Source organism: Trichosurus vulpecula, chromosome 7, assembly GCF_011100635.1.
Source record: "Trichosurus vulpecula isolate mTriVul1 chromosome 7, mTriVul1.pri, whole genome shotgun sequence".
Lineage (NCBI taxonomy): Eukaryota > Metazoa > Chordata > Mammalia > Diprotodontia > Phalangeridae > Trichosurus > Trichosurus vulpecula.
Window position 1 is genome coordinate 94875166 of NC_050579.1, and position 16606 is coordinate 94891771.

A 16606-nucleotide genomic window follows, 5' to 3' on the forward strand; every position below is an offset into this window, starting at 1 on the left:
ATGCCATGTTACCCAAAGTCAGGAGATGCCAACCAAAGAAGTCTCAGAAATGGAGTAAGAATCTTGCTGTTAAGCTCTAGGTCTGGACCCAGAAAACCTGGGTTCAGGCCCCAGCTTGGCCACTTAGTTTTTTGAGCAACTTATTTTAATATATTAAAATCATTATTATTATTATCATTCTTAATGTCTATTACTAATAGACAGATCTAAAGTTTACAAGAATGCTTTACATGCATTATCTCATTTGAGCCTGACAACAATCTTGTACATTAGGTATTAGGGTATTCTTCTCATTTCACAGCTGAGAAATCTGTGACTTGGCAAGGCTAAATGACTTACCTACAAGGTTATACAACAAGGAAGTGTCAGAGATGGGATTCAGACCCACGTCTTCCTGACCCCAGGTCCAGCTCTCTATGCACTATGATACACTACTTCTCTCTGAACTCAGTTTCCATATCTGTAAAATGGAGATAATATTTGTACTAATGACCTCATAGAGTTATTGTGAGGAAAGTATTTTTGCAATCCATAAAGCTGCCATGCTGGAGGAGAGAGAGAGAGAGAGAAAGAGAGAGCGAGAGAGAGAGAGAGAGAGAGAGAGATGAAATTGACCTCAATTCTCCAGTAACCCTTCATTCCAAGGCTGCTGATGAGAGAGCATCAGAGATATCGGATTGGAAATCTCCAATAGGCTATTTCAGAATTCACCAGGTTTGTGTAATCATTGTGAACCTGACCTTGAAGATATGTGGAAAAGAGGTCTTCCAAGAAGAGCTCGTCCATCTCACTCACGGAGTGAGCAAGATCCAGCAGCATTGATTTCTGACTGTTTGCCTCTTTGCCCCCTTCCTTTAGAGAGTGGGTGGAACCCTGCCACGGGATGACTGTAATCACAACTGAGGGGACACTATCTACCAGCCTCGCCTAGCTTCCTCAGTTGGGAGATGTTGAAACAAAAGGAAAGTCAAAGATCAGACTTTCCCGAGATAAAAAGATGCCAGTGTTTATTTACATCATTTGCCCCATAATGCATTCTCCCATTCCATTGTCATCTAAGTTTTGACGTGTGATTATAAACAAAGGTGCTGGTGGCCACCTTTACCCACCTTTTACCCTTGCTGTTTGTATGCTGCTGTCAGAGCGATTTGAAAAGAGGTTTTGGTCCTTTTAAATAAAGGAGAGACATCATCCACGCTTCAGATGAATTGAGGTACGGGGGGGGGGGGGTGGAAAGTGGATTTAGATTAGATTTAGATTAGATCCAATTTAGATTCCCATGAGCAAGAAGGATATATTTTAATCACACCTATAGGCAAACACAAGTTTCCCACCAACAGGAGAACACATAAGATGCCATAATTTAAATATTTATTTAAATGTACATAATTTAGACCGAAGAGAGATCAAACTCAAGGCAAATGAGAGCCCAGACAGGATAAGTCTCTTAAGGGTAACATTCTAAGCCTATCTTTCCTTGACCAGCCTCCCAAAGGCTGGTATTGGGGAATCAAGGCATTACCCTGTCTGAGAGATTCCTATTTGCCCTTATCCCCTTGTGCCCATTTCTTGCTACTGTAGGAACTGCACGGGACATCTTTTACAAATTGGAACTCACCTCTACTCGGAAGAGCTCTATGGGTCACAAACTATAATAAGTGGGGTGCTTGGGAATGAATTTTCGTAAGGTTAATCTTTTCCTGTTAGAAGTATTTATGGTTTTATTATTTTAGGGCTATTTTAATACTTTCTCATGATTGGGATTTAGTAATGGCTTAGACTTTTAAAGTGATTCCTAGTCCAGCTTTTGTTGATGCTGGCTGGAAGAAATTTTGTCTCTTTCACTTTTCCTGGACTTTTATATCTCAGTTGTTTAATTTTAAGTATGCTGGTATTATTCACTGATACCGTTTTCCAATGAGACAATTAGGTGCTGCTTAAATTTTTGTTTTAAATTTTGCTTTGTTTTGCTTCCACTGGGATTTTCCCCACTCTCGGATAATTTTACTTTACCTTGTCTTTCCTCTATTTTGAGGAGGTTATTTCTATTTTGAGAGGAGGGGTCAATATTATTTTTTTAGACTTTCCGATTACTCAATGTAATATTTACGGTTTTGTTTTCCGTTCAGTAGTGTTCCCAGGCTCATAGGGACAATTCTTTCTCCTATAACCAATTCACTGCTGACAAGGAGATCTTGTTACGTGAAATGTTTTATTGGTGCTGTTAATGCATTATGTTGATGTGGCTATGAGCATCAGCAGCTGTTTTTGATTTACAGTGTGTTGTTTGCAGTGTTACTTGGCTCCAAGAAGCTGTAGCATGTGCAGTAGCCACACTCCGGTAAAACCATTTCAGCAGATGGGATAAACCAGGCAGAGGGTGACCAACAGGCCCCAAACCCATTGATGAGTTAGGAGGATGTCTACCCCAAGTATGTGAAAATTTCCCCCAGAAGAATGGGAGGATGGGAACAATTTGTTCAAACAGCCGCAAAGACAGCTGAAACAGACACTGTGGAGTGCTCAGAGCTTGATGGGGCATCAAAGACACCAAGGTCGTCCACTGTATCCCAGACCATCACCCATCATCTTGACTTTGGTCTCGCCACTGGACTTCAATGACTCTGGAAAAGAGGGTGAGGCTGACGACTCTGTGCAGCTCTGTCTCACTTAAATCCAATTCACACACCAATCAGGACATTACCCTGTGGTGTCATTGGACCTCTTCAAAAACCAAAGATGAACAACAATATTGGCCACGTGTCGGTACATGACAAAAGCTGACGTTCTTCGTCGTCTTGAGTTCATTTTTGTTGCAGCGATACCCATTGGCAAATTGCTTGTTGTTTAGTTGCCATACTGTGACATGGTTTCTAATTTAGTGCTACTAGTTTTGCTATGTCTTCAGCATGGAGCAATCTCCTTAAAAGATGAGCACTGAAGCTTAAATGGTATTGTCGTGTTATGGGTAGTGAGATTCAGAGAGGCCTCTTACCTAACATTAGGTGAAGATACAAAAAATAAGAGAGAAGACATTATAAAAATATTGTAAAGAAAGGGGAAAGCCTTGGAGGGTTGCTGAGTAATGAATAGTAACAAAGTCATGTAGGGTCACTCAGGAAATGCTCTGTGAATTACCTGAACCATTAACTCTTTCAAACATTCTTAATGAACTGACAATAGTCCCAGGAACTGGTTAAGAATCAAGTTCATATCCTTCCTCAGATACTCACTAGCCATGTGACCGAGTCACTTCATACCCCCATGTCTGTTTCTTCATCTGTAAAATGAAGAGTTTGGACTCAAAAGCATCGAGGATCCCTTTTGGCCCTAAATCTATGATCCTATGAACATGCTACCCTCTGAGAAGTGGCTACTTAAAGAATAGAAGGTCTCCTGAATGGAAAAAGCATTCTCACAAAGAAACTGAGTGACATCTAAGTCCAAAAACGATACTTTCACCGTACGTAAAACCAAAGCCAGATCCCCTGTGCCAGTGAGACACTACGGATCCAAATTAGGAACCTTTTTTATGGGGCAATTGGGGTTAAGTGACTTGCCCAGGGTCATACAGCTAGTGTCAAGTGTCTGAGGCCAGATTTGAACTCAAGTCCTCCTGAATCCAGGGCAGGTGATCTATCCACCGCACCACCTAGCTGCTCCTAGAGAACTTTTTTAGGGTAGAACTATGCTTTCCAGGGGGGAAGGAAAGGGATAAGCATTTATTTAGTGCTTACTACATGCTAGGCACTGTCCTAAGAACTTTACAAGTATTATCACATTTGTTAGTCCAGGAGAATAATCATAGGAAGCTTAAACTAACCAAGTGTTAGATATGCTACAATATCAGAAGGCAACAGAATTAGAAAAGAGTAGATAAGTGGAGAGTCTTACAGGAAAAGCTCTTGCCTTTGTGAAGGGCCTAAAAGCTATATAATTTGAATTGTATGGCAAACATACTTACAAAACCTAGAATCATTATATAGGGCAGCTAGGTGGCACAGTGGATAGAGTGCCACTCCTGGAGTCAGGAAGACCTGAGTTCGCATGCAGCCTCAGATACTTACTAACTGTGTGTGACTCTGGGCAAATCATTTAACTCTGTTTGCTTCAGTTTTCTCATCTGTAAAATGAGCTGGAGAAAGAGACGGCAAACTACCAAGTATCTTTGCTGAGAAAACCCCAAATGGGGTCATGGAGAATCAGACATGATTGAAACAACTAAACAACAACAAAGAGTCATTATATGGTGGTGACGGTGAGACCCCAGGGAAAGCATATACTATATTTATCAATTCTGTTGTTCTGCATAAAGGAAAAAAGAAAATCCTTCTCACTTTATAAATTCCCAATTACAAATACTAACTAACTCAGGGACTAACACTTGTCCCTGAGAAAATGGATGTAGTTGGCAGTAAAATATGCATAGGTCTGATACACAACTCTGATCTATACCTGCACATCACTAATCATGACTGATGGGTATCATTGCCACAATTAGCCAAGGTGAGGCAAATACTAACAGAGATGAAGGAACACCATAATTTTTGCAAAGAAAGCCTCAATCTTAATTGACCCAAGAATATTGTCTCAAGCCATAGAAACAAAGAAAGGGAGTCTCCCCCTGGGAGACATGGTTTTAACCTGAAAAGGTCCCTAATTAGGGTCCATAGTGTCTCACTGGCACAGGGGATCCGGCTTTGGTCTTATCTACAGTAAAAGTGTCAGTAAAGATCCTGAAGCAGAAGCCCACAAAGGCTCAAGTAAACATGTACCCTTTGGAAAGGTAAAGGTCCAAGAGAATAGAGGCCATAATTACCTGATATATTAAAACCACCACTGAGACTATCCAGAAAAGCAGACAACTCTTCTGCTATAATCATGTATTAGATAGTCATATGTTGGATGTATTTATGGAGAGAATGAAACCTTAGCCCTACCAAACCAGAACTGAGACGTGGAGATAGGACCAAGGAAGCAGGTCATCCTGAATCCTCAAATAGTAACCACGACCTCTTCATCAGTTGTTTATGGATCCATTCCATGTGGAATTCATAGGACCCCCTGCTCTGAGGTGATTCTGACACTGAGAATATGAAATGTGATGTTGTCCTGAACAGTGGATCTCAAGTTACCCTCATATTTTAATCATTTCAGAGATAACCCAGGAAAATATCTTCACAACCTATGATGGCAGATGAAGAATTGAGAAAAGCAATACAAACCAAGTAAGGAAGTGATGCCAAAAGGCTTAAGTTCTATTGGCTTGAAGGTTGCTACTGAGACTATAGCAGAAATTGGTGCTCTGCAATAGAGTGTCAGACTGGACTGTGTTTGATCCCACACAGGCTTCGAGGAAGCCACCCTATGACTATGAAAAAACATGTGGCTCCATAGGATGACTTTGGGCATGTAGGTCAAGAAAGGACCTTCAACTTACCCTACAGGAAAGTAGAGGGAAGGGTTTAAGAGGGGGGATGATAGAAGGGAGGGTAGATTGGGGGAGGAGGTAGTCAAAAGCAAACACTTTTGAAAAGGGACAGGGTCAAAGGAGAAAATTGAATAAAGGGGGACAGGATAGGATGGAAAGAAATATATTGTCTTTCACAACATGACTATTACGGAAGTGTTTGGCATAATGATACATGTATAACCTATATTGAATTGCTTGCCTTCTCAAGGAGGGTGGGTGGAGAGGGAAGAAGGGAAAGAATTTGGAACTCAAACTTCTAAAAACAAATGTTAAAAAAAATTGTTTTTACATGCAACTGGGAAATAAGATACACAGGTAATGGGATATAGAAATCTATCATGCCCTACAAGAAAGTAAGGGGAAAATGGATGGGGGGGAGTGGGATGATAGAAGGGAGGGCAGACTGGGGAAAGGGACAATCAGAATACAGGAGATCTTGGGGTGGGGGAGAGTAGAGATGGGGAGAAAATTTGTAACTCACGATCTTGTGGAAATGAATGTTGAAAACTAAAAATAAATTTTTTAAAAAATAAATAGATAGATAGATAGATAGACAGACAGATAGATAGATAGATAAAAGGACCTTCAAACTAGTAAGAAACAGATTTTACTGATACAGGATGGCTTGTTGTTGCTCAGTGGTTTTTCAGTTGTATCCAACTCTTCGTGACCCCATCTACGATTGTCTTGACAAAGATACTGGAGTAATTTACCCTTTCCTTCTCCATCTCGTTTTATAGATGAGAAACTGAGGCAAACAGGATTAAGTGACTTGCCTAGGGTCACAAAGTTAGTAGTAAGCGTCTGAGGCCAGATTTGAATTCAGGAAGGCCTGGTACTCTAACCACTACACAACCTAGCTGCCTGAGATGGTAGCAGATGTTACTAAGAAGTGTGAAACTTCTCCCCCCCAAAAAAACCAGAAGTGTGAAACTTCTGCCTAATATGTGCAAGGAAAAAAATTGCCGACTTAGGCTATATATCTGGAGAAAATAAGCCACTATCAAACCTTTGGAACTTGGCTTTGTCGATTTCTTATCACTTTAAGAAAAGTACTAAGACGGCTAGCCATATCTTAGTAATGCCTGATCATTTCAAAAGGTGTGAAGGTTCTTCAGGAGCTAGAGAACATTCACTGTTACTAAAGTATTGTGGGAGAATGATTTCTCAGTGTATGGGATCCCTGCCAAGATCCATTCTGATCACAGCAAAGACTTTGAGAGCAAGTTATTCAAGGAAGTAGAACCTCTGTCAGATATCAAGAAGTCTAGGGGTACACATTCCCATACACAAGGAGGGTCAGCTAGGCGGTGAAGTGAGTAGAGCTGCCGGACTTGGAGTCAGGAAGACCTGAGTTCAAATTTAGCATCAGATACTTACTAGCTGTACGACACTGGGAAAATCACTTAACCCAATTTGCCTCAGTTTCCTCATCTATAAAATGAACTCATGAAGGAAATGGCAAACCATTCCAGGATCTTGACCAAGAAAATCCCAGATAGGGTCACAAAGAGTCAGACATGCCTGAAAATGATTGAACAACATACATACCCAAAGAGAACACTCATAGTCTGAGCACTTCAACCATGCACATGTTAGGAAATTTGAGATCAGAAGAGAAATCTCAGTAGAGTCAACAGGTGATATTTCTAGTGTGAGACCTTGGCCCTTTAAGGCATGAAGGGCCTTTCATGCGGAGGAGTCTGTGGCTGAGTTGTCTGCTTTCCTCGGAGTTCTAAATCTGTTACCAAAGTGTGTAGCTGCTCTGACTCCAAAGAACTGAGGCAATGCTTCATGTTGATTAAGAAATGAAAAACCAGATTTCAGAACCTTAAACTCCTTTGAAAGTCAAAGTGATGGATATTAGAGTCACCGGCCAGGAGTAAGTGTCCAGATGAGCAGAAAAATCTACTGGAAGCAGGCAGCTCTATGACTGAGCTGTCTGGGATTTCGAAATTTACAAAATGTATTCACCTTTTAAAGGAGTCTCCTTCGACAAGGAGTCAAATCGCATACATGCACACAGACACAGAAACACATACACACAAACTCGGTCCATCTGTGACTCAGCATGGTGCTGCCACAAGCTGAAGATACCTACTCTTACTAATCCTCATTAATGGTGAAAAGCAGTATGACTCAAGGGAAACAGTGTCAGACAGATTCAAGAGACCTGTTTTCCAATGTGTCTCTGACACTTAATAGAGAGGGGATTATCAGCAAGTCAATGAACCTCTCTCTTGGTCTCTTTTCCCTCATTTGTAAAATGAGAACGATGACCCTTATGCTACCAGCCTTGTTCATGGAGAGGAAAGTACCCTAAAGGGACAGGAACTGAACCTGTGATTTCTTTGACTTTGGAAACTTTTCTACCAATGCAGATTAACACCTTTTCTGTAACTTTTATTCCTTAGATAGGTACACTGAGTTCCTGAGTCACTTACTTAGGATTACATAGTCAGTATATGTCAAAGGTAGGACTTGAAACCAGGTCTCCCTGGTTCCAGGTTCAGCTGTCTAGCCACTACATTATATTTTTGTTGTTCCGTCATTTCAGTTGTGTTTGATTCTGTGACTCCTTTTGGAGCTTTCTTGCCATTTCCTTCTCCAGCTCATTTTACATATGGGGAAACTGAGGCAAACAGGGTAAGTGACTTGCCCAGGATCACACAGCTAGTAAGTGTCTGAGGCCAGATTTGAACTCAGGAAGATGAATCTTCCTGACTTCTATCTACTGCACCACCTAGCTGCCCCTACATCATGCTGCTTCTCTCAAAACCAAACCTAGACAAATAGAATTCATCTTCCCCTCTATCTAGAGACCTGACACTCCTACTGGTCCTCACAAGCAGACCAGGAAAGGCATGGTGATTCTGGTTTGTTATTACCTCAGTCACAATGGAGGAACCTGGAGTGTCGTATACCCAGCCATCCTGACAGGTGGTGAGAGGGATGTGGCTCCTGTTGCCGGTAAAATTGGCTAACGGGTCTGTGCAGCTAAGGGCTGTTTGGTTCCAGTCCACATCGTATCTCCGGCACTGGCTGGTAAAAGCATCTCCTGGTACACCCAGGCCTGGCACTGTATAATTCAGCTCCTCTTCCAAACTCCAGCCGCATCGTTTGCTTAGCTCTGAGACTCCAGGATTCAGGCAGCGGTGATCTGGGGTGAAGCCCAGGAAAACAATCCCCACATAGATGGGGGCAAAAGAAACAGACAGCAGGCATAGAAAGCAAAAGGCTTGTTTCTGGAAGAAGTCAAACTCCCCAACGTGCTCTAAAATGTCATCTATGGTTGGCATAATTGGCTAGGACAATAACTTCCAGGCGACTAATAAAATTCATTGCGAGATGTGCCCCAAGTTGCAGAGTCTAAGTTACCAGCACCAAATAATCTATTTGTAGTTAATTCAGATTGCAACATTTCAAAGCAAGTTCAGGCATGATAAACATGGAACACAACCAAGTAGAAATAATCTTTCACCTCCTTGTGACTCTTTCAGTTGCAAGGGTGGGGAAGGGGGAGGCCAGAGGATGACAGTGGGCTGGATTGTTTGTTTTATTGGCAGAAAAGTCAATAAAGTAGAGACCTTAAAAAACTCCATATCACCTAAACAGCTAACGGAAAAATCAACACTCAAACTACTTCTAGTGCTGAAAGGACTATCTATTAGGATATTGCTTTTTATTACTCAGACATACCAAAGGTCACTAATTATCAAAGGCTACCCTTGATCATGCACAAGCTCTCTGCCAAAATCTTTAGTCAGTTCCACATTCTCCCTTGGGGCCCCCTGTATTCATGGTGCAGTGAAAAGACCACTGGAGTCAGAAAACCTGGGTTCAAATTCCAACTGTATTGCTTTTTTAAAAAAACTATTTGTATAACCTTGAGTCCTTTAACCTCTCTGGCCCTGAGTTTCTTCATCTGCAAAATAAGATTTGTCTAGATTGTCTCTAAACATCCTTCTAGCTCAATCTATGATTTCTCTTATCCCATGTTTATCTGCTCAGGGATTTGTACAGCGAGAAGCTAGCAAATGGTACAGAGCCTGCGGCCTTGAGGCCATATGTGGCCCTCTAAGTCCTCAAGAGAGGCCCTTTGACTGAATCTATATTGGTTCACTGTCTGTACCAGGGGTGGGGAACCTTTGGCCTCAAGTCTACATGTAGTCCTCTAGGTTCTCAAGTGCAGCCTTTTGACTAAGTCCAAGTTTTACAGAACAAATCCTTTTATTAAGGAGCAAAGAAAAAAGAGAGTTTCCAGAAATGAGGGACAGTCAGAGAGAATGCCCAGAGCCACAAGACAGAGTCTCTTGTTCATGGAATAACCATGATACCTATGTCACTGGTAGGAAGAGTACCGTAAGGAAGTAAGGTGGAAGAAGACTTGAAAGATTGAAGAGGGGCTAGGCTTTGAATGGCAAATAGGGAATTTTATATTTGATCCTGGAGATGATAGGGAGCCACTGCAGTTTTCCAAGGGGAGAGGGGGTGTCATGATCAGACCTCAGCTTTAGGAAAATCACTTTGGGCACTGAGTGGAAAATGGATTGCAGTAGGGAGAGGAGGCAGGCAGATCCACCACCAGGCAATTGCCAGGTGTGAGGCAATGACCACCTGCACTAAGATGGTGGGAGTGTTGGGGGAGAGGAGGCATATTTGGAGATGTTGCCAAGGTGAAATCGACTGGCCTTAGTAACAGATTGGATATGGGGGGAGTGAGAGATAATGAGCAGTCCAGGAAGAGGGACTGGGAGCTGGTAGGGATTTATCTGGGTCAGGGCTTCTTAATTTGGGAGTATGTGAGCTTGTTTTTAAAAATATTTTAATCACTGTATTTCAATATGATTGGTTTTCTTTGTAATCCTGTGTATTTTATTTTATCCATTTAAAAACATTATTCTGAGAAGTTCACAGGTTTCTCCAGACTGCCAAAGGAATCCATGACACAGCAAAGATGAAGAATCCCTGATCTAGTCTCACCCCTTCCTCACTTTACAGCTAAGTGCACAGCCTAGGTACATCCTGTTGACTCCAAGTATTTCGTGATCATTCATAAGCAGGCTACATTGATTGAAGGACATTGCCTCACTGGTCCTTCTTTGGTCTCCCCTGCTTCTGACCATCTCAACATATAGCTGCTTCAGTGCTCCTGTGAGATGAAGTGTTTGTCTACACTGTAGAGAATGTGATGGTCCTGCCCCAATGAGCTCATTGATGGTGCTGCTGAAAGCCAACCAAAAGTGTGGCTGCTGGTGAGTGGTAGGCCTGGATTTCACAGGCCTAGAGAAGAGTGGACACTGACCTCTACTATTTCATTTTTGTCCAGACGTGCTTTCATCCCTAAAGGGCAGGTTGGCAGGCAGCAAGTATTTATTAATCACTTGCTGTGCCAGGCACAGAGTTAAGTGATGAGAGGTCAGTCCCTGCCCTCAAGGAGCTTATAGTCTAATGGGTGAAGACAAAACAGAAAGGAGAGCCAGAAAGCAAGGAGGGTTCAAAGTCCAAAAAGTCAGACTTGGGGGGGGGGGGTGAAATTTGACTACCCTGGGCCCTTCTCCAAAATAGGAGAGGAACTCCAGCATGGCAGAGACATGTTCCACAATGAAAAGACCAAAGTGGGCAGATGGATATTCCTAGGTAAAGATGCCCAAGGTGCCTCGGGAGGTTCCAGGGTTAGACCACAGCTGAAGCTGGTGGTTTAAGTCCTGAAAACCTCTCTCGTAGCTGATCCAAAATTGTTCTGCAACTTAAAAGAATTACCTGGAGCCCTAAGTTAAGTTATTCAGCCAATAAGCATTTATTAAATGCTTTTTATTTACTGGTACAGTTATAAGTGTAAGAAATACAAAGAAAAGCAGAAAATACTTAAGTGATTTACCCAAAGTCCTACCCCCGCCCAAAATACGTAAGAGGTGAGAATTGAACCCGTCATCTTGAATATGAGGTAGCCCTTCTATCCTCTATGGCAGACCCTGACCCCATAATTAGGGGGAATAAACTTTGTGCTCATTAGTGGTACTTCCTTATACATCAACTAAAGCAACACCGTCAACTAAAATAAAAATGGGCCTTTGGGCGTTGTCTTCTTCTGTTTGAATATGTCTCTGGAGGGCAGGGACTATCTTTCTTCTTGCTTACATTTGTGTCTTGAGCTCTTAAAACAGTGCCTGGCGTAATACCTACCTATGCTATTACATTGAGTTATTTTGTCGTAATATAATGATTTAAGATTTTTAAGAAATCATATGACTTATGTATTAGCTTTGTAAAGTGTTCCATTAAGAAAGGCCTCACAACTAAAGCAGGGGAATATCACATGTTGTCACAATCAGATGTGTTCCTTGATTTTACTAAATTGATCTTTTTTCCCATTTAAAAAAAAAAATTTTGGTATAAGGGATGAGTCATCAGGCATGAGAAGCAGGAAGTGTTATATAGCAAAACAATTAAGATGATATAAAAACAAAAGATTTTTTTTAAAAAAAACAAGACCACATATCCAGAGGCATTACTAGAGCAGAATGACTAGAGCTTTGTCCAAAAAGGACAAAATTGAGAAGCTACTAGAAGCATTTGCTGTCCCTTGTGTCTCTTAAAAACAATAGAGCATAACATCTAGTTTTTTCCTAGATCTGGATATTCTTTGGTGTGGGGAATATCAAGTAAGGAACCATCTCCCCCTGGGGTTTTGGATGGAGGTGGGAGGATCCCGACCAACTCCACCACTAATGTAGATTCGCAATATTCTACAGTCTTAGAGAATTACCCGAGATACCAGCAGGTTTCCTCGTCTGTAAAATGAGCTGGAGAAGGAAATGGCAAACCACTCCAGTATATTTGCCAAGAAAACCCCAAATGAGGTCACAGAGAGGCAGACACAACCGGAAAAAAAATGACTGAACAACAACTAATTGCTATAAAATGCTTTATTATGCACAGAAGGACTTTGACAGCTCAAGGAATTCTGTTTCTCTTCTCTCTTGTTTGGCAGGTAATGTGTGGTTCCCTTTGATATGAATAATTATGTTAACAAGGACATATTCTTTCTTTTTTTAACAAGTGATGAGCATCCTCTTTTCTTATTATAAATACACATAACTTCCCTGGGTGACCAAAAAATATCTAACCCTAACCCTTTCCGTTATTTAGTCATTTCACTCATGTCTGACTCTTCATGACCCTATTTGGGGTTTTCTTGGCAAATATACTGGAGTGGTTTGCCATTTCCTTCTCCAGCTCATTTTACAGATGAGGAAACCAAGGCAAACAGGGTTTAATGACTTGCCTAGGGTCACACAGCTAGTAAGTGTCTGAGGCCAGATTTGAACTCCGGAAGTGAGTCTTCCTGACTCCAGGCCCAGTGCTCTGTGCACTATGGCACCACCTAGCTTCCCCTATAGCAATTAGAGGGGTAAGGAAATAATAACTCAAGGAAAGAAGGAAACAAGTATTTTTTTAAGCACCTACGTATCAGACCCTATGCTAAGCACTTTACAAATAATTCATTTGATCACAATAACCTCACAACAACCCTGTGAGGTAGGTGCTCCCACTTTACTGTTGAGGATCCTGAGGCAGACAAGTGACTTGCCCAAGGTCACACAGTGTCTCAAGCAAGTAAGTGTCTGAAGTCTTCCTGACTCCAGCCCTAGCACTCTATCCACTGCATCAGCCTGTTGTATATTCTAAGCATAGGTTCTCAAAGTGGGCCATACTGCCCCTTGGGGGACACTGGAACGATGTGGGGTGGTGTGTAGTAGCCTCAGGTGCAGTTGGGGAGCATCAAGTAAAAATAATGGGGCAGTGAAAGCATAAGGAAAGAAGAGAAGAAAATTTTGAAAAACCATTCCTACATGTTTCACCTGTTGTATGACAGAATTAAAGTCATAGTGACTACATGATTTTCCAAATAAACACACAAAATGCAAGTAATAACCCATTAGTCATCAAGTCCACTGACAGGCCTTAACAAGCAAGTATCAGCATGTAGCGCATTGTTGGGAAGTCCAGCATGCATCAGCAGGAATGTGCATGTAACAACTTGTTTACAATATAATACTATACAGTTACATGATGTAATAGCATGTTATCAAAATTTCAATGCAGGGGAAAAATTACAAATTTAAAATAAGCTATTAAAGATGGATCTTTTTTTTTAAATGGTGTAAATTTTAAAAAAATCTGTTAAAGGGTTAAAAAAAAGTAGATTTCCAGGGGAATGCTGAGTAATTTCTTTTTTTTAAGGGGGAAGTAGGTCAGATAAGTTTGGGAAGCTCTGTTCTAAGCAACGCATAGTTAAATACTGAATATAGAATAAAATGGAATTGTATCAACTCTCTATAGAGCACTCTTAGTTCCCCATGATCCACTTTTGACCCATGGTATCACTGGCAGTGTCCTGCTTTCTATAACCATAGAATCACATAGATCTCTGATCTGAAAGAAATTCTAGGTATCATAGTCTCTGAACTCAAAGGACCTTAGGCAGAAGTGTACCAAGCCAGCTACCTGCAAGCACAGCAAATTAGGGCTTGATTCATTGTTTTGTTGATTGTGTCAGTGGAAAAAAATGTTAATTAAGCAGATTGAATTTACAAGTGAGTCACATACTTTTTTTTCCCAAGAGAGCCAATTGTTAAATTTTTATAAGCACATCTAGGCTTCAGTCATCTAACCCAATCTCCTCAAATGGGAAACTGAGGCCAAAAGTCACCCAGGTAGTCAGAGACAACATCAAAACCCAGCTTCTCCAATCCCCTCACTTCTGAGGCTCAGAAGGTAAGAAAGGGGCTTCAGGTCACCCAGTTCATGGCAGAGCCAGGACCAAAAGCCAGTAATCCTGACTAGTTTTGCTGCAGTGGGCCTTCTTGATGCAGATCACTGTCCTTAATTAAGCTGGCAACAGAGAAGATGAGTGAGCACAAGAATATTTAGGCATTAGTCTTCAGCTCTCTCTGTCTATACCAATCTTCTTTTCCTGTATCTGATAGAGGATGTCAGAAGATGTAAAAGGAGGCAGCTCAGGAGCATGTAGACACCTCCAGAGATGGTGCTTAACAGCTGCACACAACAGGGCCCGATACCACTTGGCCAGCTTCGGAGAGAATGTGGGATTTCTCTTAATTTTTTGTTTTCTGATTCTAGTCCTAGGCTGTCCCATATCAAATAAAGCAAAAAGAAGTTGTTAGGTATTTTTAAGTGTAGCTGGCCCTTTGGCATCTCAGCTGTCTGATCAATTCAGTTTTGTGAACACATTGTTTAAACACCTGTGATACTCCTAGTATACAGTTCTGAGCTCTGGGACTATGATAAAGGACCCTGTGGAGGCAGGGTAAGGAATTAAGGTTAGTTTTGGAGGAGGGAGAGTATGCAAGAGAGCCAAAAATATATCAGATATGCACAAATAGCCCCAAATAAGTCAGAATATGATTATGGGTACAGGAAGAGTCAGAATGTTAAGGGGATTCAAAGAGGGAGAAAGGGGTGAGTCAGAAAACCCCTCATGGAGAAGGTAGTGCCTGGGCTGGGCATGGAAGGAAGCATATTTCACTTAAGTTTTCAGAGATTGAGGTGGGGCTGCTTCTTCAAGGAGAAGAGAACGATGTGTGAAAATGGAGAGCAGGAGAGGGCAAGACAGATTCAGAGAAGAGAGAGTAGCCTAGACTGCTGAAGCACTAAGTATGTAAAGAGAAGTAGTGTTAGAAAAAAACATTGAAAAGGGAAGCTGAAAGCAGACTGGGGAAGGCCTTAAAAGACAGTCTAATGCACTTCTCTTTTATGGGATGGTCGATGGGAATCCACCAAAGGTCTTGAGGAGGATGCTAAGTAAGCATTGAGCCGCAATTTGTATTTGTCACTGTTGATAGGTGCTAAAGTTTTTGAGATCTGTTTATTAGAAGGTATTATTCATGGGGAAGAGCCAAGATAGCAGAGTAAAAGCAGGGACTTGGTGAGCTCTCCCCCAAACTCCTCCAAATACCTGTAAAAAGTTACTCTAAACAAATTCTAGAGCAGCAGAATCCACAAAATGACAGAATGAAACAAATTTCCAGGTCAAGACAACCCAGAAGGTCAACAGGAAAGGTCTGCTGCACCAGTCTGAGAGAAGAGCACAGTCCAACATGGGCCACACCCACACACAGACCAGGCTGGAGCAGGCCTCGGGGGATTGAATCTCAGGTGTCTGTGGCAGTTTCCAGACTTCTCAACCCACAAACGCCAGACAACTTAGAAGGTCTGTCTGTAGGCAAGGTCTATCAGACCTAGGTGAAAGAGGAGCAAGGTCCAGCCCCAGCCACAGGGTGGTAGCAGTGGCAGCAGCTGCTGCTTCTGGAGCTCTCAGCCCAAAGACAGTGGGGGGATCAAGCAGCTGATCAGAGGGGGATTGCAGGGATCTCTTTACTAGTGCTGAGGTGGGATTCTCTTGCTTTGCCTGTGCTTCAATTTGGGTTGCAGTCCTGGGGAGAGGAGGAACACTGGAGTGGCAGAGCTTGTGGTGGAGGTAGAAAGGAAATTCTCATAGTTCCAAGGCAGAAAAGAGTGCTTGTGGTCACTCACAGACCAGAGCACAGGCCAGGAGAGCAGTAAACACCTCTCCTTGGATCATACCACCTTAGAAGAACTGAAAACTTACAGGTCCCTAGAAGTATCTCTGAAAATAGCTGCACAAAACCCCTGAAGCTTGGGACAGTACACCCTCCACACTGGAAGTAGAGCCCTACCTTAACAAAGAGTTTAAAAGTCAAGTAATTGGCTGGGAAAATGAGCAAACAACAGCAAAAAAAAACTCAGACTAAAGAATCTTACTTTGGTAACAAATAAGATCAAAACATACAACTAGAAGAAGACTACAAAGTCAAAGCTCCTACATCCAAAGCCTCCAAGAAAAATATGAATTGGTCTCAGGCCATGAAAGAGCTCAAAAAGGATTTTGAAAATCAAATAAGAGAAGTAGAGGAAAAATTGGGAAAAGAAATGAGAGTGATGCAAGAAAATCATAAAAAATGAGTCAACAGTTTGCTAAAAGAGACCCAAAAAAATAGTGAAGAAAATAACACCTTAAAAATAGACTAACCCAAATGGCAAAAGAGCTCCAAAAAGTCAATGAGGAAAAGAATACCTTAGAAAGCA

The 16606-nt window shown here is 41.7% G+C and overlaps 1 protein-coding gene across 1 annotated transcript in view; it reads right to left on the reverse strand.

The window, feature by feature from the left end:
- LOC118856365 (solute carrier family 22 member 1-like) overlaps positions 1–8934 on the reverse strand; it is a 52667-nt gene extending 43733 nt beyond the window's left edge. The window contains exon 1 of the mRNA XM_036766650.1: positions 8362–8934. Within this exon, the coding sequence (XP_036622545.1) occupies positions 8362–8772 (411 nt within the window). The 5' untranslated portion in view covers positions 8773–8934. The remainder of the gene's footprint in view (positions 1–8361) is intronic.
- Between the last annotated feature and the right edge of the window lie 7672 nt (positions 8935–16606).